This window comes from Rhinopithecus roxellana, chromosome 22, assembly GCF_007565055.1.
Source record: "Rhinopithecus roxellana isolate Shanxi Qingling chromosome 22, ASM756505v1, whole genome shotgun sequence".
Taxonomy (NCBI): Eukaryota; Metazoa; Chordata; class Mammalia; order Primates; family Cercopithecidae; genus Rhinopithecus; species Rhinopithecus roxellana.
Window position 1 is genome coordinate 9,069,791 of NC_044570.1, and position 23,867 is coordinate 9,093,657.

General features: G+C 40.0%; 1 protein-coding gene across 2 annotated transcripts in view; it reads left to right on the forward strand.

The window, feature by feature from the left end:
- The first annotated feature begins 1,509 nt into the window (after positions 1-1,509).
- Positions 1,510-23,867, forward strand: part of DDX3Y (DEAD-box helicase 3 Y-linked) — a 66,527-nt gene continuing 44,169 nt past the window's right edge. The window contains exons 1-17 of one of the 2 annotated variants that reach the window (XM_010356756.2): positions 1,510-1,704; positions 4,236-4,296; positions 6,231-6,278; positions 8,446-8,575; positions 9,335-9,490; positions 9,571-9,670; positions 10,297-10,432; positions 11,153-11,238; positions 11,462-11,560; positions 11,645-11,805; positions 12,234-12,378; positions 12,486-12,630; positions 12,876-13,057; positions 13,138-13,255; positions 13,823-13,976; positions 14,328-14,461; positions 14,973-17,415. In XM_010356756.2, the coding sequence (XP_010355058.1) occupies positions 1,660-1,704; positions 4,236-4,296; positions 6,231-6,278; positions 8,446-8,575; positions 9,335-9,490; positions 9,571-9,670; positions 10,297-10,432; positions 11,153-11,238; positions 11,462-11,560; positions 11,645-11,805; positions 12,234-12,378; positions 12,486-12,630; positions 12,876-13,057; positions 13,138-13,255; positions 13,823-13,976; positions 14,328-14,461; positions 14,973-15,052 (1,980 nt within the window). In that variant the 5' untranslated portion in view covers positions 1,510-1,659 and the 3' untranslated portion in view covers positions 15,053-17,415. Of the gene's footprint in view, positions 1,705-4,235; positions 4,297-6,230; positions 6,279-8,445; positions 8,576-9,334; positions 9,491-9,570; positions 9,671-10,296; positions 10,433-11,152; positions 11,239-11,461; positions 11,561-11,644; positions 11,806-12,233; positions 12,379-12,485; positions 12,631-12,875; positions 13,058-13,137; positions 13,256-13,822; positions 13,977-14,327; positions 14,462-14,972; positions 17,416-23,867 lie in introns of those variants that run through there. The other variant, XM_030926267.1, reaches the window with a different exon arrangement.

The window sequence follows — 23,867 nt, forward strand, 5'->3', positions numbered from 1 at the left end:
GAAAAGGAAGGTCAAAAATGGACAAGGCCAATAAATTTATTTTATATCACGTATGAATTTACTTGAGAATGGTAAAGGTGTCGACACAAAACATGCTATGAAAAAGGAAATCTAGTTGAAACTTTAACTTACCAAAGCAGTAAAGCAACTTCACTCTGGGAACACTGAATAGAATATGTATGTTCCAATCCCTTTGAATGTTTTTAAATTAGGAAAAGTAGAAATATTTGTGATAATGTTTTGACAATGCAGGTATTTGAATTTCAGCACTAGGAAACCCTTTGAAGACGGTGTAAAACCTGTATATTTAATCTGGTTTCACTGAGAGTTCAGACGGAAGAAGTGTTTGTAAAACCACGCATATGGCTATATGTTAGTTAAAGCCAGGGATCTCGTACTACAGTTCCCCGCCCCCCCATCTGTCCGCTGAATCTGGATTAGAGAGAGGACTGAGAATCTGGCCAAGAAAAGTAACTCCTTCTAGGGCAAAAGACTATTTCCCACCCACCGCAGCCGCCTGTAAGTTGTTACGAAGGTAGGACAGCTTCCGTATAGATCCCCCTCAACCCCAATTCCTTTGGGCAACCGAAAGAGTCTTTCACAATCCCATGGCTAGGCTTTGGGGACTCAGTATAGCATTGGTTAACCTAGGTTGCAGAGCGCCCGGAAAAACAAGGGAGCTATGCCAGTGTGCGTTAAGGGCCTAGGTCCCCCGGTAGGTGTGTTATCACCAGCGTCATTCAGTATATAATTGTTTCATTGTTTCCTCATCCTGTGATGCTAAAGCCCTATGCTCATAAAGCGCAGGCACACTGCTAGAAAAACTAGAGGGGTCTTGGGTTCCTAGCTGAACCCCAGCAGCGTAACCCAGTCAAGCCTGTCGAGCTTGTGGCTGGTCACACGTGCTGCGGAATCCACTCAACTTTCCTCAGGTGCAGTCAGGTCCATCCTGCAGAGGGAACGACTGCGGACCTGTTCTTTCGCCTCCGTAACCTGAGGACTGTATTGAAACCACCGTGGATCGCTCACGTAAAATGGTCACTGCGCCTGACACTTGGGATCCCGTAACCCTGATCTGTCTTGGCTTCAGAGAGTTTTTTGACTAGTTCCAGCTTCGCTGAAGCTTGTCAAAGGTAGGCGACGGCTAGCTAGAACGGAAAAATTTTACAAAACCTCCAATTCTCGAAAGTAAAAGGAAAGAGAGAGTGCTTAAGGAAGAAGGGAAGTTGAGGGTGGGTAAGGAGGAGGGAGAGGGAGTTAGCGGTAGATTGTCACTGTGTTTAAGAGTTCCCCAAGTGGAAAAAGGCGAAATACGCTTTCTTGCCAGATCCCTAGAATTCGGAGACACTGAGAGGGGGCGGGGATAGCAAAGATCTCGCGAATTTTGAGAGTTGTTAGGACTACTTAATGCCGCGATCTTATGACTAAACGAACGCGATTTAGGCAGAAGTAATGGTAGGATAAAGGGATTGGGTGGTGGTGGTGGAGGGGTGGAGCCAAGTAGGTCGCACGTCGTGCGTGCTGACGTATAGTGTGGGAGGGGCCATATTACTGCGTAGGCTAACCAGTGTACCTAACAGCTGAAGTTCCCTTGTGAGAGCTCAGCTATTCGGTCTCGTACTTACAGTGGACTATACTATTTTTCGCTTCTCTTCAGGGATGAGTCATGTGGGGGTGAAAAATGACCCTGAACTGGACCAGCAGGTGAGTCAAAGTAAGCCTACCGAGGCTCCTTTTACTTGGCTTAATGGTTTGTGGCGCACTGCTAATTGATATTTGTTTGGCCTCTTGTGGGTTCGTGTGTTATGTGACTGGGACTCTAGAGAAATGGGAGAGAAACTGCATGAGACCATGATTAGACCACGTACGGTGGAGACCGGACGATGGCAGTAACGTTAATGGTTGTGGTTACGTGGTATTCTGGTGTAGTACTGGGCCGCACGCAATGGCGGCTTTTGTGTTTGCCTGAGCGGTAGCGTGGAGACGCGCATGTGCGACCACGGACCCATTAGAGAGGGCGGGAGAGGGAGGCGGTTCGCAAAAGGGGACCATTTTTTATGTCTAGAGGTTAGGCCCTCACCAGGCGCCCCGACGTATTCGCAGAAGTGTCATTGTTAAAAACAAAGTGTATTCAGGCCACCTAGTGTGTGTAGAGAGAGGAAAGAGTATGGTCTTTGCTCGGGCAAATGGCCAGAGTCTTTGTATACGATTGTATGACTGGGCAGCGCTGTGGTCCTTCAGCAGAGGGACCAGGTCTGTGGAATTCTTGAGGAGGAGTGCATGTAAAACACAATGAAACAAGTATCTTATATCTTGTTTCTGGCGGGGTCCCCTAGCGACGGAATAACCGTTGCCTAGGTGCTGAGCGTGCCGAAACCGGGCTTCCGGTGTGGAAAGTTTTGTGACGCAGAAGTACCGGAAAGGGATGGTGGGAAGGGGAGGGAAGGATGGTTGCCGCGTGCTTTTCTTGACTCGTGTAGAAATAATGGAAATTGAACGCCAGCGGAAAGACACCTGGAGGGTTAGGAATCCAGCATTGCACTACACTCCTTTTTTAATTCAGTTAATTCAGTCACTGGATAGCTGCCTAGTCGAGAGCTGTGCGGTTTTTGTATGGTATTGTACCTTTACGTTAGGCGATACATGCAGAAGTCGTCCGGTAGAAAATTAACCCCGCATGTTGATTGGCGGGACAGGTTATTTGTGGTTTACTTTCTTGTTACCGCTGAAGGAGTGTTGATACAGGTGTAACTTTGTCTCCATTAAGGACTGATCCTTTACTTTGGAAGTCTGGGCGATGAGGCAGAGGCGTGAGCCTGGGCGTGTTATTGCAGGTTCGTTTTCTGTGTCAGGAACCTACCGCGCTTTTGCATTTGGCACTCCAGTCGTTTGCAAGATTATCCCTGCATTTGTGCCTCCCAGTCTAGGGGAGAGAATTGAATAAAAGAGCAATATATATATATATATATTTTTTTTAGCCAAAAAATACTGCCCGAACTTTTTACTTGTGATTAAAGCTTAGTGATGCTAAATGATTTTAAATTTTGCTGTTAGGTGTCGTTTGAGGGATTTAGCGGTCTGCCTTTGAAAGTTGTTTTTCCACTGGCGACATACTAATGCCTTCTGTTTACTGACAATATGTTAAATGTTAAATAGACCACAGAAATAGAAAATTAAGAGCCTGGGCAATACGAATTCATGTTTCTATGTAATTGGCATCCGTTTAACTCCTGATAAACCGTGCTCTCTAGTTCGCTAGAATTAAGTAGTAACCAAATTCAGATGGCAGAATTTTGAAGACAGTGTGTTAATTGCTGATTCATGTAATGTTATAGTATCTTGGCTTTTAATATGTATGTAAGCATGTTACGGCATAGAAAGTTTGTGCAAAGAGGTGACAAAGTTGCTCTTGGCATTGGTCTTAACGTGTTTCTTGAAAAAAATCTATTTTGACGTACGTGTTTTTTTTCCCCCACCGCATTATGCTGAAGCCCTTAAAGTGAAATAACCTTTTTTCTACAGTTTTAAAATCCATCAATATAAGGAGGCAGGAATTGAGATTGCATATGTCATTTTAGGAACGTTAAGTACGAGATGTGTCTGTCGTTTTTTAACTTTGTAACCGAAGACCTCCGAGTTTGATAGGGAGAAATAAGTGCTACTATCTTCATCATAGAGTATCAAACATTAAATAACAGCTGTGTAAAGCCGCATAGTACTGAAAACATAGTGAGGTCGGTTTTTATTTTAACTTTTGATGTTTAGGAATTTATCTGCATTAAAAATAGTTTTACAGTCTTTAGGGCAAAGAGAAATTAAGGAAATCTTCAAATGCTTCTAATGTCCATTTATTTCTAGGGTTCGAACATCAAGAAAACCACTGTCTTTGGGAACATTTCACTATTAAGACTGTAGCTAGATTGGATGTTTAAGTTATTGAGAAATTGGTGGTAAATTTTTTTAGTTAGGAAAGCTTTTACTATGGAAAATTGTTAAAGAAAATTTGTTTTGAATTAATGAATTTGAACTCATTACTGTGAAACTGCTGGTATTCAGGTGATGCCATTTGCATTTGTCATGGCTGGTAGACTTAAGCATCTTTAAAACCTAATGCCAGACCGACATGGTAGCTAAGTGTGTGGTACAGGTTAAGATTGGAATCTAGGTCTCATTCGTCTTTTGTGATGTTATCTGTTCTTGTGTGTCAGCGTGTGAGCTATTGATATCTCTTCTAGCTTGCTAATCTGGACCTGAACTCCTCTGAAAAACAGAGTGGAGGAGCAAGTACAGCGAGCAGTAAGTAAAACTTTTTTAAAGAATGGAATATTTATCTGAGCTTAATGTTAATATTTTATTGGACTTGTTAATTTTAAATTTACTTTTTTTTTTCTGTTCAATTTGACTGTGTAACAATATGAGATACTTTGGTACGTTAGGGTAATAGAATACACTGTTTCGTTATTTTTCAGTTAAAGCAATTTAAGAAAAATCTTAGTGGGTGGGATGCGGTGGCTCAGGCCTGTAATTGCAGCATTTTGGGAGGTCAAGGCTGGTGGATCGGTTGAGCCCAGTAGTTCGAGACCAGTTTGAGCATGGCAAAACCTGTATCTCTACTGAAAATACGAAAAATAAGCCTGGCGTGGTGGTACCTTCGTGTAGTCCCGGCTACTCATATGGGAGAGTTTGCTTGATTGAGCCTGGGAGACTGGAGGCTTCAGTGAGCTGCGATCAGGCCACTGCACTCCAGCATGGGCGACAGAGACCTTGACTCAAAAAAAAAAAAAAAAAAAAACCAGAAACCAAGGACCTTAATGTAATACACACTATTTTTAGAAAAGCAGTGCCATTCATTTCTGGCCCAGCATGGGTTATAAGCCCATCCTTGTGAATTGACCTGCATTGTGTTAAACCTAATAAAGTAAACCTGTATATTTATGTGCTACATCTACTGCTGTTGCCCATGAAGGACCTAACATTCAGTGATAAAACCAAGCTCATCTGATTTTAAGGTGATGTGGTTAGCTATATTTCTTTGAAAGGAAATTAGTTACAAATACTTTTTGAAACACTTGGTCTCATTTGTTTTTGGAAGTTTGCGTGAGATTAGTATTTGGATAGGAGGGTAAGGTTGGTGATTATTTGGTAGTATTCCTGATTTGAGTCCATGTTTCTTCCTGTTGTTCAACAAGGAAAGCAATTGGTATGCTCTGAAAAAACAAAACGAAACACTTTGTTTTATAAATTTATTTCAGGCTTTGTCATAATATGAGCATTACAGAGATTTAACTGGTAGAGGCAGTTTTGGATATTTAGTTAAATCTAAAAGTAAGAGATTTATTTCAAATTCGGATTGTTTGGATTTTTGAGTAAGAAAATCAGGTGGTCAGTTAAGTAGACTTCCATCTACTTAGTAAGTTATTTTACTTCTTAATCATAGACTGGGCTGTTGATTTCACTTAAAACCCTTGATTTGTTTTCCAGATCATTTTCACTTTCCAACTTTTCATGTGTTTTTATGGTATCACTTTACCAGTACAGATTTTCTTTTTTTTTTTTTCTTTTGAGACATAGTCTCGCTCTGTCGCCCAGGCTGGAGTGCAGTGGCGTGATCTCCACTCTCTGCAAGCTATGCCTTCCCAGTTCATGCCATTCTCCTGCCTCAGCTTCCTGAGTATTTGGGAATACAGGCGCCCACCACCATGCCTGGCTAAGTTTTTGAATTTTTTTTTAGTAGGGATGGGGTTTCATCGGGTTAACCAGGATGGTCCTGATTTCCTGACTTCGTGATCCGCCCACCTTGGCCTCCCAAAGTGCTGGGATTATAGGCGTGAGCCACTGTGCCCAGCCCAGTACAGATTTTTTAAAAGCCTCTTACAGGTTAGTTAATTTAGTATAGTCCATAGTCTTTTTTTTTTTTTTTTCCTAGTAGGCTGTTATATTGGAGTAATGATCATGTTTAACGATGAATGTTGATTCATGTAGCAGTTACTGGAAATAGAGCCTTTTAAAACGTGATTGTTAAATAACAACTGTTAGCTACTGAAATATATGTGGTTTGCAATGTATTTTAGAGTAGGCATTTTTTCCCCTCATCTTGCGAAGTAGTTTATTGTATAAAATACAGGTTTTAAAAGTTTGTTTTCCAGGACCTATTTTTTAATAGACATTTTCTAAAAAAGCAGTATCTTGGTGATGTCATGGGCTTTCTAATTTCACATTTTCTCTTTTAGAAGGGCGCTATGTACCTCCTCACTTAAGGAACAGAGAAGCATCTAAAGGTACGTCTTTAAGGCAACTTTGTAGACCTAACCTTTAGCAGTTGATAAAAGCCTAGGGAAAAAAGTAACTTTAGGAAGTCTATAAACGTTTTTTGTCTCCTCGTGTGCCTCTTTTGGATTGTCCTTAAGAACTAGCATTTTCTGTTTTTGGAAAAGTTCATATAGTGTTGAATGATGCATAGTTCTTGCTTCCTTTGGCAAACTGAGCCCAAAAAATCTGGGTTTTATATAAGTTAACTATAGTGCTTTATCTGTTTGTAAACATTTATGTTTTGAAATTTGAAACCAGTGTATTTGTGGGAATGCCTTACGTAATATAAACTGTGTAGTGATAAGGTCCTGCTTGATGCTGTCTCGAAAAGTTGGCACAGTGAAAATGGTTTTTGTTTTTTTTTTTCAAACTAGTTAACAGTTAGTTGTTAAGATTACCACTTTTGGCTACATCCAGTAAGTAAGCTGGTGAGATTGTCTAGTTTCAGCCTAAATGACTTCATTTGAAAGGTGTTATGTGAAATGCATTTGAAACACCTAGGATTGTTTACTATTAAATTTGTAATTTAGAAAAGTTTAATTGGGGTGATGTTTTGAGTGCTGCATATACATCAAAAAAAATTCTAGGAGAAGGAAAGGTCAGGAAAAGTATTTAAAACCAAAAGGAAAGAAGGTAATAAAGGGGTGTGGAGTGGGTTTGTACTTCTCTATTTAGTCTGTGGCCTCTGTATACGTATGTTTATCAGAAGACCACTTAGCTGATGATTATATTCTTTTTTCAGAATAACTGCAGAATTTTCTTTTATCACAGGTATTCTTAGTATTGTATCTGGCTGGAATTGCATCCAAGGTTTATTAAGTGCCTTAAGGAGAGTTAGCAATATTTTAGTATTTGGGGGGATGGAAGAGACCTTAAACATCTGACTTCCTAAATCTGGGAAGTACAGTCGATTTAGTACAATAGATCTAGATTTAGGAAGTACAATTATTCATTTGTCTAATACTGGATATTTAAAAGCAGGGGAAAATAACTTTATTAACTTGCAACTTTAAGCATTTATTGAAATGTTTGAGTTTAGGTAAGCCCTCAGCTTAAGCAAGTGTGTGGTTGTGGAGCAAGTTTATTCTTCTAATTTTTCTTTTTATCAGTGTGTAGACCTGGAAAGTAGGCAACAAAGAGGTTTTTTTTTTTCTTTTTTAAAATCAAATATACTTTATTCTCACTGATCATATTAAGATTACACAATTACTTTTGGACTCTTAGAATTTGAGGCTATCTTAGAGGTTTGGTGGAGCAAGGTAGACAACATGGAAATTCGTTGTTTTGTATTGACTGTTTCCATTTAGTTGATCTGTTTCTTTTTGATGTTACTAGACAAAGCTAGATTTTAAAAAAATGCATTCAGATGCTCAGCTAACTAGTCCTGTTGATAGTGATGTTGATAGGTAGCAAGTTGCCTTCTCCAGGTTCTTTGTTGATGAGTTCTTGTTTACCATGATGCTTGCTACATACAGTTGCTACATACTACTACATATGAGTAGTTTTTGGTCATAAAGTGCATAGAGTTGGAGTTTTTTTTGAGATGGAGTCTTGTTGTGTCGTCCAGGCTGGAGTACAGTGGTGCCATCTCAGCTCACTGCAAGCTCTACCTCCTGGGTTCATGCCATTCTCCTGCCTCAGTCTTCTGAGTAACTGGGATTACAGGTGCCCACCACCACGCCTGGCTGATTTTTTTTGTATTTTTAGTAGAGACAGTGTTTCACCGTGTTAGCCAGGATGGCCTCGATCTTCTGACCTCGTGATCCGCTTGCCTTATCCTCTCAAAGTGCTGGGATTACAGGTGTGAAGGATGTCTGTTTTAATACATCTGACATATTTATTCTGATTATGTAGATCTCTTCTCTTAGTTTGAGCTTTTCTTTAGGTAACCCACAGTCCCTGAGGTAATCTTTTGTTTAGCTGGGCTTTCCCAAAGTGTGTATTATATATAGCATATGTTAAGTGTTTAGGTTTAACACCTTCTGTATTATTCAGAATAAAAATTCTGCTTATGGAACCTGTTGACCTTTGGTCCCATAAGATAAAGGAAGACTACATGTGAAGGACTTCATATTTGGAAAGATGCAAATTATGTAAAAGTCTTGTCACCTTCTAATTTTTACTTTTTTATTGAAGGATTCCATGATAAAGACAGTTCAGGTTGGAGTTGCAGCAAAGATAAGGATGCATATAGCAGTTTTGGGTCTCGAGATTCTAGAGGAAAGTCTGGTTATTTCAGTGAACGTGGAAGTGGATCAAGGGGAAGGTAAATCTCAGCTTGTATGTGTGTACAGTAGCAATTTAGGAATCTTAATTTGGTAAGTTCTCATTCTTCATACTTTGGTCAAGCATGTCTTTGACGGGCTACTAACGGATTTAAAGCAGAATGTTGGTTTACTCATTGTTTTGTTAGCAGTAAGAGGTCTTTACTAAAATTAACTTTTTGAATTAGATGAATATGGTATATGACACAGTGAAATCTGTTTCAACTTAAATGATACAGGTTGTCTGTGACAGCTTTAAACACTTCATTTTTGATGTATAAGTCGATCTTAAAAAGCTAATCGCTGTATTTAATCCTGTCTTCTGTTTTTCACAAATAGGAATAAAACTCTAAAAATGTTTTCTTCTCACATGTCTACTTCTATATAAAGGAAAAACTCAAGTGTTATTCCTGCTTTCCTACCAGTAAATATATTTAGATGATACTATTTTAAATGAAGATATAAAGTATGTACTAGTTATAAGTATCTAAAAACCTAATTCTTAGCATGTGAGATCTAAGCTGTGAATTTTATAAAAATTTTTATAATTTTCTTAAAAATGAAGACATAAATTACACATCAGTACTGGTTAGTTAGGGGACCTTACTTCACATAAGAAACAAATACTGAATTGCTGGTATCTTTGAAGGATGGTTTTGCTCAGTTAGTGAGCAAATGTACTGATACCCGAGTACATTTCTAGAGAGATGATAATTTAACATTGGCTAAATCGTGTACTTTCGATTGCTTGTGCCATTCAGATATGATGATCGTGGACGGAGTGACTATGATGGTATTGGCAATCGTGACAGAACTGGCTTTGGCCGATTTGAACGGAGTGGACACAGTCGGTGGTGTGACAAATCAGATGAAGATGATTGGTCAAAACCACTTCCACCAAGTGAACGCTTGGAGCAGTAAGTTTTTGAAATGTATGTTAATTGTTATGAAATTTATTGCTTAATATAACATTTATGTAATAATTTTTTAATTTCAGAGAACTGTTTTCTGGAGGAAACACGGGGATTAACTTTGAGAAATATGACGATATACCAGTAGAGGCAACCGGCAGTAACTGTCCTCCACATATTGAAAATGTAAGTGTTTTGTTTGACCTTTAAAGTTATTAATGCATACCCATTGGATTATGAAAAAAATTAATGTCATTATTAAGAATAATCCTAGAATTAAAAGCATCCAATTTTTTTTTTTTTTTTTGAGACAGTCTTGCTCTGTCACGCAGGCTGGAGTGCACTCGTGGCATGATCTCAGCTTGCTGCATCCTCCACTTTCTGGGTTCAAGCCATTCTCCCACCTCAACCTGTTAAGTAGCTGGGACTGCAGGTGCACATTACCACACCCAGCCCATTTTTGTATTTATAGTAGAGACGGTTTCACCATGTTGGCCAGGCTGGCCTCAAATTCCTGATCTCAAGTGATCTTCATGCCTTAGCCTCCCAAAGTCCTAGGACTACAGGCATCCGCCACCGTGCCCGGCCTCCAAATACTTCTTTCAGTGTAGAACAGACCCAGGCATTTTCTTAAGAAATGCCGTGAATCTTTTACTGAAATCATAGCATCTGTAAACCAAATCAGACAGTTGGTTACTACCATTAATATGTTAGTATAAAACAGAAATTGCAACAGATACAGCGTTTTATGCCTGCTATGTGTACTTCTATATTTACTTGTATTTGATTAACCTGGCTAAATTTCTTGGCAGTTTAATGATATTGACATGGGAGAAATTATCATGGGGAACATCGAACTTACTCGCTATACTCGTCCTACTCCAGTGCAAAAACATGCCATTCCTATTATTAAGGGAAAAAGAGACTTAATGGCTTGTGCCCAAACAGGTAAGCTTACTTGATACAAAGTAAAAGTTAAGAATACCTGATTGGACTTACTTTAAAAGTAGTATGTTCTGTGAAGGGATGTCTGAATCCTATGTTTTTATTTTGAGATAGGTAAAGATTAGCTCGGGATGTGTCTTTTTGTCTCTACCTTTGGATCCTTGGGATGAAACTAGTGTTTTCATCTGGATATCTTGAGGAAGCTTATGGCGAATTCTTATTTAAGAAATAGAATTGCGTATTTTGCATTTAACTCCACAGGAGTTAGCAAACTGCATTCTTCAGGTCAAACCTAGCACTTACTTATTTTTCAGTAGCTGTGTTCAAATATAGCCATACTCGTTTGTTACATTTGTAGCTGTAGAGATTAGCCAGAGATGTGGCACAGAGACTGGCCTGCAAGAGCCGTGTAACCCTTTACAGAAAGTTTACTGACCCCTGCTTTACATTCCAATAGTATATAGTGATGACAAAGAAATATTGAACTGAAAGTTGATGCTACTTTTCAGAAAAAATGTTTGTGTTTTGTTCAAATTAAAATGCGTTGTTTAAAGATAAAGCACAGTAGTCACTTTACAATCTTAGGTTTGCCATATAAATTTACTGTAACTTCCTAGAAAATTGGAAATAAAGTAAGAAAACTTTTCTCGCATTTCAAGGGCATTTAGAACACTTTGTCATCTATTAATATTCAGAAATGATAAGTCATTGTTTTGTTTTCAGGATCTGGGAAAACTGCAGCATTTCTTTTACCTATACTGAGTCAGATATATACAGATGGTCCAGGAGAAGCTTTGAAGGCTGTGAAGGTAAAGGTTTTGTTATAAAATAAGACATTTTTGTTTTATAAAGCTTTGTAAAGCCCTGTTGACTTCTCTAACCAATGCCAGATATACCTTATTTTCATTTTTTTTACCCTGTTCACCCACTGAAAATAAGTTTATAGATGTAATCTGTAAATTATAAAGAGAAAGTGAATTTTTACAAATAAAATATTGAGTTTTAAAATTTTAAATTATATTTATTTTTTAGGAAAATGGAAGGTATGGGCGCCGCAAACAATACCCAATATCCTTGGTTTTAGCCCCAACAAGAGAATTGGCTGTACAGATCTATGAGGAAGCCAGAAAAGTAAAATACTCATTTTACTGATTATTGCTTTTCTGATTTATCAAATGATGTTTTTATAGCCACTGACATGTTCTTTGCTTATAGTTTTCCTACCGATCTAGAGTTCGTCCTTGTGTAGTTTATGGTGGTGCTGATATTGGTCAGCAGATTCGGGACTTAGAACGTGGATGCCACTTGTTAGTAGCCACTCCAGGACGTCTAGTGGATATGATGGAAAGAGGAAAGATTGGATTAGACTTCTGCAAGTATGTCAGTTTTTATATTTCATTTTATACAAAATGTATATACATTTTATACAAAAATGAACTATTTTTGTATTTAAAGTTGATTACTCTTGTTGTATTTTACTAGTACTGGTTTAATGATTTAATTTTCTATATAGTTTTGAAAATTACAGTTAATGTTTTTGTTAAAGAGTAAGTGAAATTTTATTTGAGGCTGAGCTTCATTTTAACAATCAGCCTGGGTAATTTGGTTGTCACCTTGAGCTTTTTATCTCATGATTTTGTGTGTGTGTGTGTGTTTGTATGTATATGTGCATTTGTTGAATATGTGTCAAATTGTGACACTGCGATATTACTGTTTGACTATATGAGTGTAATTAATTACACAACTATATATAGTAGTTTCTCAGATCTAATGATCCAGTATCAACTGAGGGATTTTTTAATAGGTACTTAGTGTTGGATGAAGCTGATAGGATGCTGGATATGGGATTTGAACCTCAGATACGTCGTATAGTTGAACAAGATACTATGCCACCAAAGGGCATTCGTCACACCATGATGTTTAGTGCTACTTTTCCTAAGGAAATACAGGTACTATTTGATGTTTGAACTTTTATTCAGAACATTTGTGTTTATTCATTATATTCAGATAATTTATGTATTAAAATAGATAATTGAGTATTTTTCTCACGTTTCAGATGCTTGCTCGTGACTTTTTGGATGAATATATCTTTTTGGCTGTAGGCAGAGTAGGCTCTACCTCTGAGAACATCACACAGAAAGTAGTTTGGGTGGAAGACTTAGATAAACGGTCATTTTTGCTGGATCTGTTAGGTGCAACAGGTAAAATTATGAATAAGAATAGTCAGTTACATGTAAAGAGAATCTCTTTACATATTTTCTGGCCTTTCCCCCTGTCTTTTCTCCTCTTTCTAAACATGGCTAAGACAATGCTTACATTAACTGGCTCTGTTTGCATGCTTCCAAGATTTATTCTAGCAGGAGGACTAGAATTAAGCCAGTTAATAATTTAGATTAAGTAGTAATGCTAATTCCCTATGAGTAAACAAAGCCTTACAATTTTTCAGGAAGGGATTCGCTGACTTTAGTGTTTGTGGAGACCAAAAAGGGAGCAGATTCCCTGGAGGATTTCTTATACCATGAAGGATATGCCTGTACCAGTATTCATGGAGACCGGTCACAGAGAGATCGAGAGGAGGCCCTTCACCAGTTTCGCTCAGGGAAAAGCCCAATTCTAGTGGCTACAGCTGTATGTATATTTTGTTTTCTAATTAATCATGTGTATAGTGCTTGTTTTTTTTTTTTTTTTAAATAAAAGTTATTTTTCAGGTGGCAGCACGAGGACTAGACATTTCAAATGTGAGACATGTTATCAATTTTGATTTGCCAAGTGATATTGAAGAATATGTTCATCGTATTGGCCGTACAGGACGTGTAGGAAACCTGGGTAAGGAGTTTGTTAAAGACAGTTTTTTTTTTTTTGAGACGGAGTCTCGCTCTGTCGCCCAGGCTGTAGTGCAGTGGCTGGATCTCAGCTCATTGCAAGCTCCGCCTCCCAGTTTCACGCCTTTCTCCTGCCTCAGCCTCCCGAGTAGATGGGACTACAGGCGCCCGCCACCACGCCCAGCTAATTTTTTGTGTCTTTAGTAGAGACGGGGTTTCACCGTGTTAGGCCAGGATAGTCTCGATCTCCTGACCTCATGATCTGCCTGCCTTGGGCCTTCCAAAGTGCTGGGATTACAGGCGTGAGCCACCACGCCCAGCCGACAGTTTCATTTTTTTAAATTATGGTGTATACAGCTGAGATTTGACACAGAATCTTAAAAATAGAACCTTTACTTCTGAGGAAAAATTTTATATTAATCAGCCAAGTAAAAGTTTTTCTTCCAGTTTCTTTGATGTGGTTATATTACAAATTGTATCATATTTTAGTTTCTTACTATATTTTATGTAGGTATATAAGAATACCCCACTATTTTATGGAAACTTCATGAGCTTTTTTTGAACACTTTAGGCCTTGCCACCTCATTCTTTAATGAAAAAAATATGAATATTACAAAGGATTTGTTGGATCTTCTTGTAGAAGCTAAACAAGAAGTGCCTTCTTGGTTGGAAAATATGGCTTATGAACACCACTACAAGGGTGGCAATCGTGGACGTTCTAAAAGGTACACACTGTTTTGAGCCTTCACTCTTGTTTTTACTTACTAGGGGCAAGAAGCTTTCACAGTTAACTTAAAAGTGTTAAACAGTTACTTTTAACAATAATACACAAACATTTTGGGCAAGGGATGATTATTAGAAAGGGTGACAAGGAATTAAGTGTCAGTTCGTCACTGCTGAGTCCTTTAGAAACACTGTTAGAACACGTTGGGACGTTAATGGCATGGTTCCCATTGGAACACGATGAAATTGAACTGAGAAATCAAATTGGGAATTGCAAAGTTGAAGCAGGAATTTTCAATTTAATTGAACTTTATACTTACACTGCCATGGCATATTTTTGCTTACAATAATAGATTCAGTGGAGGATTTGGTGCCAGAGACTATCGACAGAGTAGTGGTTCCAGCAGTTCTGGCTTTAGTAGTAGTCGTGGAAGCAGCAGCCGCAGTGGTGGAGGTGGTTACGGCAACAGCAGAGGATTTGGTGGAGGTAATTAATGTTAATTTTTCTTTTAGGAAGGGCTTTTTGTTTTTCTCCTTTTTTTTTTCTTTTTTTTTTGAGATGGAGTGCCACGCTGTCACTTAAGCTGGAGTGCAGTGACCTGATATCAGCTCACTGGAAGTGACTGTCCTGCCTCAGCCTCTTAAGTAGCTGGGATTACAGTTGCATGGCAACATGCCCAGCTCATTTTTTGTATTTTTAGTAGAGATGGGGTTTCACCATGTTGGCCAGGCTGGTCTCTACCTCGTGACCCCATGATCCACCCCACCTTGGCCTCCCAAAGGGGTGGTATTACAGGCATGAGCCACCGTGCCTGGCCTGGGCTCTTTGTTTTTCTTACGAGTTCTCTTTTTCAAAGCATAATTTATTGGGGAAATTTGATTTCTGAGGGACACAAAAATCCAACACTACATTTCTTTTACTGGTTTTATGTTAAAGTACTTGAGAAAAAAGGTATTAATGGATGACTTAATTTCTTTCTAAACATTTTTCTTGATAGGTGGCTATGGAGGCTTCTACAATAGTGATGGATATGGAGGAAATTATAACTCCCAGGGGGTTGACTGGTGGGGCAACTGAATCTGCTTTGCAGCAAAGTCACCCTTACAAACAAGCTAATATGGAAACCACATGTAACTTAGCCAGACTATATCGTGTAGCTTCAAGAACTTGCAGTACATTACCAGCTATGATTCTCCTGATAATTCAAGGGAGCTCAAAGTCACAAGAAGAAAAATGAATAAATAGCAGCCCTATTCAGAAATTGGTTTGAAGATGTGATTGCTATAGTTTGGATTTAACTCTTCCCCTCCTGTTTATTCCCACCCCAAACTGCATTTATAATTTTGTGACTGAGGATCGTTCGTTTGTTAACGTACTGTGACTTTAACTTTAGACAACTTATTACTTTGATATCCTGTTGGCTCAGTAATGCTCACGATACCAATTGTTTTGACAAAAACAAATTTACTAAACTTGGCCTAAAATCAAACCTTGGCACACAGGTATGATACAACTTTAACAGGAATCATCAATTCATCCAAAACTATCAAAAGGAAAAAAAACTTGGGCAGTAGCCTGCGTTAGGACTGTTTGATTTTTGCAGACTTGGGGGTTGGGAGAACATCTTAAAGCATTAAAGCGTAGTTTTTTATTTGGCCAAGCTGTACTAAAATTCTGACTTGCTCACTCTATCCTGGATAGGCACTTAGAAACTTACACTCTTTAAGCCATTCCAGTCATGACGAGGTGGAATGTATCAATATACCCATTAATATTTTTGAAAGAGCTGTTTTAGGTTAATTTAAGTAAATACAGCAATTTCTCATTTAATGTTTAGGGAGTTTATTCTAAGCTAGGCAACTGTGGGCATACTATCACAGGAAAGATTTAAAGCTTTGATACAATGGGGGAGATTTCATTGTTTTTTTTAATGCCTGCTATAAAAATTTGAAATGTTAGAATGGCTGACCATGGCAGTGACCAGGCCTCACTATAGGCCTGGTTGGATTCTGGTCTTTTATGCATGCTAGTGTTGATGTTTTTTGGTCAAGAAGGGTTTAAACAGGAAGGATTATGCAGCAGGCTTTAATTTAATGTAGATTCATATTGCGCTGTTAAAGCTGCATTGAAGTGTTAAAATGGCTTACACTTGTAGACTTTGTAAAGCTAAGACTAACAAATTCTTGAAATCACACAGGTTGCAAATATGTACTAAACTGCACAAGGTGTGTGTGCTATATGTGCAGTTTTAGTGTATTTTAGTTGCATAGGTTTCGATGGTATTTATAGTCTCTTGTGCTAAATTTGGCCAAAGATGATTGTCCACCACTAAAAATGCCTCTCCCACTTGGAATTCTGTACTGATTTTGTGGCCAGAATGCAATGATCTTTAAAAACAAATCTTTTAAGTGGCATAAGAAGTTGGCAAAAATTTCTTAAAGTGCAATAGATTTTCAAGTGTATTGTGCCTTGTTCTAAAACTTAACAAGTAGGTGCACTTGACAGTATTGAGGTCATTTGTTAAGGTGCTATTTCAATTAGTATAGGTTTAGACTCTTGTACATTTCTCCCGTAACTTTTTACAAAGTACTTATTTTATTGCACATTCAGAGAATTTTATATATATATATATATATGTCTTGTGTGCGTGTCCTTGACCTTCCAATCTTATTTTGTCTCTTGGAGATTGTTGAATGCAGCCAGTGAAGCAGTAGATCCTAAAATTTTATTGGGGACCATGGAATGGTAGTTGAGAAGAAAACTATTTGCACACAACAGATTTTAGATACTTTTTGCTGCTAGTTGTGTAATATTTATTGAACATTTTGACAAATATTTATTTTTGTAAGCCTAAAAATGATTCTTTGAAAGTTTAAAGAAACTTGACCAAAAGACAGTACAAAAAAACACTGGCACTTGAATGTTGAATGTCACCATATGTGAAATAATATATTTCGGGGTAGTGTGAGCTTTTAATGTTAAGTCCTATTAAACTTGAGTCAAATTAAGCAGACCCGGCATTGGCAATGTAGCTGTAATTTTCTGACAAAATTTAAGACAAAATTGTCAACTTGAAACTAAAACATGCCAAGGTTTTGATATACTTGTCTCAAGATATTAATGAAACACTTCTGAACGCGGATAGGAATTGTCCACATCCACAACAGTTTTCTGAGTTTTGTTATGTGTTTTGTTTTGTTTTGTTTGATCTTCGGTGATTGTCTGGCATATTTACAGTCCTTCAAACATGTGGTTATTTTTTCAGTGACTTACATTCAGTTTTATCAGCCAGCAGTATTTTCAGTAAAGAATGGAATTGCTGAATGTAACCGTTGAACCTCGAGTCACTGTAAAATTTTAGTAATTGCTTATTGTATTAGTTTTAGATGCTGGCATGTGCTGTTTATTCCGATTTTACTAAAATAAAAAGTTCAAAAATCTTCTTTGCTGTCACTTGTAGCTTAATGTTGAGTTGAAGATGAACTTCTTCTCTTAACCTGAAGATTGGAAATCTGATTTCTTGACTACCAAAGCTGTTTGCAGAATACGTCCTGAGGCTGGAAGTACTTTGCCTTACATGTTTGAATAAATGATGAAGGTGGTAGAAGGTTGGAGTACAGAGGCAGTATTTGTATTCTGACGGAAAACTAAAAGGTCTATACATGCAGCATGTATTGCATTTTGGTCTAAGCAACTTAATATGAGTGTGGTGGTGGTTTTAAACATTTTTGATGTGAAAGATGGCTGAACTAAGAATGAATTGGGTAAAAAGTTGCCCAACAAATTACTTTTTGATTGTAAAAGGTCAAGAGTTAATTGGAGTAGGTTAATGATAGCTGAGAATCACATACACACCTTTTGTCCAACTTCTTTTTTCTGGTGGCTGACAATCCCATCAACGCATTGCAGCAGTTAGTGCCGGTTAACAAACATGATAGGCAAACTGATCTAATGTTGCATGTTTGAAATAGGTCTTTTTATTTTTTTTTTGAGACGGAGTCTTGCTCTGTTGCCCAGCCTGGAGTGCAGTGGCTGGATCTCAGCTCACTACAAGCTCTGCCTCCCAGGTTCATGCCATTCTCCTGCTTCAGCCTCCCGAGTGGCTGGGACTACAGGCGCCCGCCACCTCGCCCAGCTAGTTTTTTTTTGTATTTTTTAGTAGAGACAGGGTGTCACCATGTTAGTCAGGATGGTCTCGATCTCCTGACCTCGTGATCCACCCTTCTCGGCCTCCCAAAGTGCTAGGATTACAGGCTTGAGCCACCGCGCCCGGCCTGAAATAGGTCTTTTTAAGGAAGTCAAGAACCTCAGTGTCCCTTTGTGTCCCCTTTTGGCAACCAGCCTCAAACTGCAAAGGATAAGCACTATTCTTTTAACAGCACACATAAGCTCTAGTCTGATAATCTTGGTGTAAAGGAAATCTACAGTTTATTTTGTTGTTACTTCTTGCACTTTTTAAGTGTTATGTTTGTGAGATGAAATTACATTGTTACTTAGAATTGTAGCAGCAGCAACAAACTTTTTTTTTAAAGATGGAGTGTTGCTCTTTGCCCCAGGCTGGAGTGCATGGGCATGATCTCAGCTCACTACAAGCTCCGCCTCCCAGGTTCACGCCTTTCTCCTGTCTCCGCCTCCTGAGTAGGTGGGACCAGAGGCACCCGCCACGCGCCCGGCTAACGGCTAATTTTTTGTATTTTGGTAGAGATGGGGTTTCACTGTCCAGGGTGGTCTTGATCTCCCGACCTCGTGATCGCCCGCCTTGGCCTCCCAAAGTGCGGGGATTACAAGTGGGGGCTACCACGCCCAGCGGCAACAAATTTCTCATGATTTTGGTAAATGCCAGTGCTCTTGTCTTACGTGTTTTCAGTAGATACTACTGGTTTTCAGAAGTTCTTACGCCATTTTGCAGTTTGTCTCAGTTCATTTCTGGTTGCTCTACATTCTCACCATTACTTGGTTTCTTGCACACCTTATATATTTAGGTATGTTATTATCTTAACTGTTTTAATTTGTATTTATCATCGGGATGACTAAAGATTAACACTTGAGCTGTGTTGAGGTTCATGCAGTTAAAAAGAATTTGTCATCAGTTACAGGCACACTTAGTAATGATGTGATTTTTGGGAAATGCTATCTCTGGATAAAAGATAAAATGTAGGTAAAATTGGATTTGCAATTATCAAGTTGTTCAGGTTGGTTGACGGTAGCACAGTTTAGTTAACAATTTACTATTGATGTTTGAAGATCAGTAAATATTTGTAGAACACATACTATGGAAATTCTGCAGTGAATCAGCCAAATAGTGACCAAATTACGGTAACTTTTTCTACTGATGGAAATGGTCTCCCATTTCCTTCCCTCTTGCTCAGGCCATTTTTAGGTGTGATTTTGCACTAAATAATTGTATCTGTCTTTTCTGGGACCTAGGGCTGAGAAATTGAGTGTGTGTGTTTGCACCCAAGTATGTGTATTTGTCCTTTGAAGACCACAGTAGTCTAATGCCCATTTTTAGACGTATGAGTTCTTTAGATTCAGAGAATAATTGATCAGTTGGGAACTGAGGTCCATGGCAGGAAGTATAGCTGGAATGATCTCATTTCTATTGGACAAATGAAATGGGTACATCTCTACAGCAGTCAGGAGAAAAGTTAAGTCTGGCCTGCAAGAAAATGTGAACTTGAAATGGTATTGATGTGTACTATGTAGCAGTTCTCTGTATGAAAAATGAGCTCTTTTAGAACTTCAAAGACAATCGTTGAATATGTTTACAAAGATGAGCATATTCACAATAGGTGCAAGGAAGGGATAAATAGATTGCTATAATGAGATACTATGTATTTGAAATAGGAAAAGTTCCTGTATCCCCCTCACAGGGTGTGTGACTGGGGAGTGGCTCAGTTCTTAAGTGTCCCGCAGCTCCAAATCTTAGGAGGAGCATGCAGACAGCAGATCTTGGTGAGTGTAGACTGTGACCCGTTGTGTACAGCTCTTAAAGCCCAGTGGGCGTGTGTTAACAGTGTGCTCTCTAGGTTTTGCCATCTGCAGGCAGCTTGTGCTGATCAGCTCAGACCGTCTACCTTATTGCAAGGACAGAGGGCTTTCTGTGTCCTGGATTCTTGCCCTGGTGTACCGGAAAAATCAGATCACATGCAGGCTTGGAGAATGAATGCAAGGTTTTATTGAGTGGTGGAGGTAGCTCTCAGTTAAGTGGATAGGGAGCCAGAAGGGGAATGGAGTGGAAACATAGTCTTCCTTGGAGTCAGGCTGCTCAGTGCCTGGGCTCTCCTTTGACCCCCATCTACCGAATTTACCTCAGCATCCATGTCATTCTGCTGTCAGTGGTTTGTTGCCATCTGTGTGTTCTGCCAGCGTATTTCTCTTGATGTCCAGCTGTTTGTGTGTGTGCCCAGTATGGTCTTGGGGGTTTTTATAGGCACAGGATGGGGGTGTATGGGAGGCCAGGATGGTCTTGGAAAAATGCAACATTTCCCAACATTTTTGGGAAAAGAGCAGTCATTTCCTCCCAGACGTTGGTCTGAAGCTTCACATTGTCTGAGGCTCTGGTTGCCTGCCTGTTTGGAGTTTGATGGCATCTATGTGTGAGAGAGAGAAAAAATTTTTTGTAAGGTTAAGTATGCATGGGTTACATGTGTATTATACAAGGAAAAATTTAGTGCCAAAAATTACAGAGATGGGCCGGACGCAGTGGCTCAAGCCTGTAATCCAGCACTTTGGGAGGCCGAGATAGGCGGATCACAAGGTCAGGAGATCAAGACCATCCGGCTAACATGGTGAAATCCCGTCTCTAGTAAAAATTACAAAAAACTAGCCGGGAGAGTTGGCAGGCACCTGTAGTTCCAGCTACTGAGGAGGCTGAGGCAGCAGAATGGTGTAAAACTGGGAGGCGGAGCTTGCAGTGAGCTGAAATCCAGCTACTGCACTCCAGCCTGGGCAACAGAGCAAGACTCCGTCTCAAAAAAAAAAAGAAATATACTAACAACATTGTATCCTAAGCTATTTTACCCTGGTGAAAGAAATTAAATCTTGAATAGGGTCAGTTAAACTTTATAAGAGAGGTAGCTATTGCAGCCATATCTTTAGCAATTAACAAGTGTACCCTGCCTGGAAATCACGAGGTCAGGAGGACCTCTAATGTACTACCTGGCTGCAGGGACTGTTTCTCTAACTTCCTTCTAGTATCAGGGGCTGCCTGAGTTACAAATTTATCCTTAGGATTAGCTGTCCCTTGATTGAATCAGGAGATAGGTGTGCTTTACCAAGGCCTCTCTCAGCCTTTCCAAGAAGGCAGTGGGATTTTCATCAAATCCCTGGTCAGTCATGGACAACTTAGCATAACTGAGAGGCTTGGTCTTCATCCTGTGTAAGACTTCCATTATGCATACTGGAAAGTATCTCCTCTTCCAGTCTCCCATCTCATCACTGGGATCCTATTTAGGGTCATTCACTGATACTGCTTTTCTTAGAGTTGGATATTTGCTTCCTTCCCTGACGCTATATGTGAGGCAAAGGTCATCCCCAAATCTCTGCTGCTTGCAGAGCAGCCTGCTTCTCAGTGTCCATCAGGATCTGATTCCAAAGTAACATAACGTCTGTCCAGGAGAGTTCAAATATTTGGGTGAAATTCTGAAAACTGGCTTTAAGTTTTATAGGGAGAAGGGACCTGGACCTTAATGGTGCCAAATTCACTAGACATTTGTTGGAGAGGCAGGAGTGGGACTGAGGCTTGTTTAGTGGAAGGATTTCTAGGAGGGGGCAAGTGAGAGGCTGAAGTTGGGTAGGGAGGTTGGTGTATACCCAAAGGAGCAGAACTGGAGGGAGGTGGCTTCTCCGCAGAGGGTGCTTCTGGGACTCAGATCTTTAATTCCTTGGGCTGGTCCCTTCCAGCCTTCCCTGAGATGGCGATCAATCCTACACTGTTGGCAAAGTTTGGATTGGCTCGCAAGGTATAGAAAGCCTGCATATGTGGGGCCCCAGACTATATGTCCTCACGTGTACAAAAAAGTTCCAACTGTTGGATAGTAGAGGTGAGTAGTTCCTTCTTGGGGCCAACCCAGTCCTTTATGATTTGTCCAAACCTTTGTGCAAAGGGATATGAGGCATTTTTCCTCCAGATTCTGGGGGTCAAAGCAGTCTCAATGGTTCAGGACACACTGCAGAGGAATAGAAGCTGGGTTGGTGAAGAGAACTGGTTGCCCATTCTGAAAGACAGGAAATAGAGGCATTTCTTACTTCCTTTCGTTGGTTTTGCTGAAGCAAAAACTCGGTGTGATGGAGAAAGAAAGCTAGCGCCTTCCCTTTCCTTTCACCTCTCATCCCTGAATCTCAGAGACCTTGGCAATTGCTGGCCATAGGTACCAATGTGGTGTGTACCCATGAATCAGGGAAACCTGGAGAATAGGAATTAATCACCCTCACCTTTGCCTGCCTTTCTCCCTGCTGTTAGGAAACTTTGAGTTCCCTGGGCCTGTTTATGCCATGGAGTATGACCTCCTTCCATGGGTTGAGGGTTTAGTCTACAGGAATTGGTCCTCCCTATTTACATTGTGCCTGTTGCCTGGCTTTGGATCCCTCCAACCTGGTCTTTCTAAGTTCTCAGCCTGAAGCTCAGAATCAGGATTGGGGCTGAAAAGGTATTTCAGAGACTTTCTGTTTAGTGTTTCAAATGAGTGCTGCCGAATTTGCAGTTATTAGCCAGCAAGGGATGTTCCTTTGTTAACTTCCCTATCAGAAATAGTGTTGGGAAGAGGGAGTCCTCTCACTTAGAAAAGGAAAAAATGGAAAAACAGTTTAAGGGTCAAAAGGGGGATGTCCTGGGGAAAGAACTCCTTGCTCAGTGCAAGTTGTTCCCTTTAATCCTTGTGTCCTTTCCCAGATTCAGGCTGTGTTGACTTCCTTGGCCAGGGGAAGAAAGGTTCTGTTGGCATGACAGGCCAGAACTGCCCACCTACCAGCTCTGTGAGGTCCCGGCTACCACTGTGGTTTTCTCTCACCTACCTCAGCTGGTGGCTCTTAAGCACAGCCTTTGCAGGCTGTGAACAAGTCCGGTGCCTGAGCTGGGAGGCGAAAGGGGAGGTTCCCTGAGCTGCGTGTGTCTGCACCTGTCAGGGTGGAGGCAGAGATGGCACCTCTAAGAACAATTTGTCTGATTTGCACTTTTGGCAGCTAAGCACTGCCGCGGCCTGTAGCAAAACTCTTTAACATTATAAACGAAGAGATAATAGCCATTTCAAACCATGAGAGAGAGAAGAGACAAAGTTGGGGTTTTGACCAGCCTGGTTAGGGAAGTTAAATCTTGAAACATCGTTTTATCTGCAGGAAAGAGAGGTCACAGCGTTTTGGAAAAGAGGCAGATCTGACAGTTTCACATTTGCTCTCACCTTCTGGGATCCCAGATGAGCCCCCAGTTGAAACAGGAAAAGTTCCCTTATCCCCGTCAGGGTGTTACACTCGGGGAGTGGTCCTCTTCAGTGTCACGCAGCTCAAACCCATAGTGGGAGAATGGAGACGGGCAGATTGTGGGGAGTGTGGGGTCCAACCCCATGGCAGTGTCTAGGACTGAGTGTTTACAGCTTCTGAAGCTCCAGTGGGCATGTGTTACAGTATGCAGGCAGCTTGTGTTAATCAGCTCAATAAGACCCTCTGCCTTATCGCAAGGGCAGAGGGCTTTCTATATCATGGGGTTCTTTCCCTAGCCCACAGGAAAAATCAGTTCACACGTGTGCTTGGAGAATGAGTGCAAGGTTTTATTGAGTGGTGGAAGTAGCTCTCAGTAGATGGATGGGGAGCCAGAAGGGGGATGGAGTGGGAAGGTGGTCTTCCACTAGAGTCGGGCCACTCATTGGTCTGGCTCTCCTTGTACTAACTACCCTTG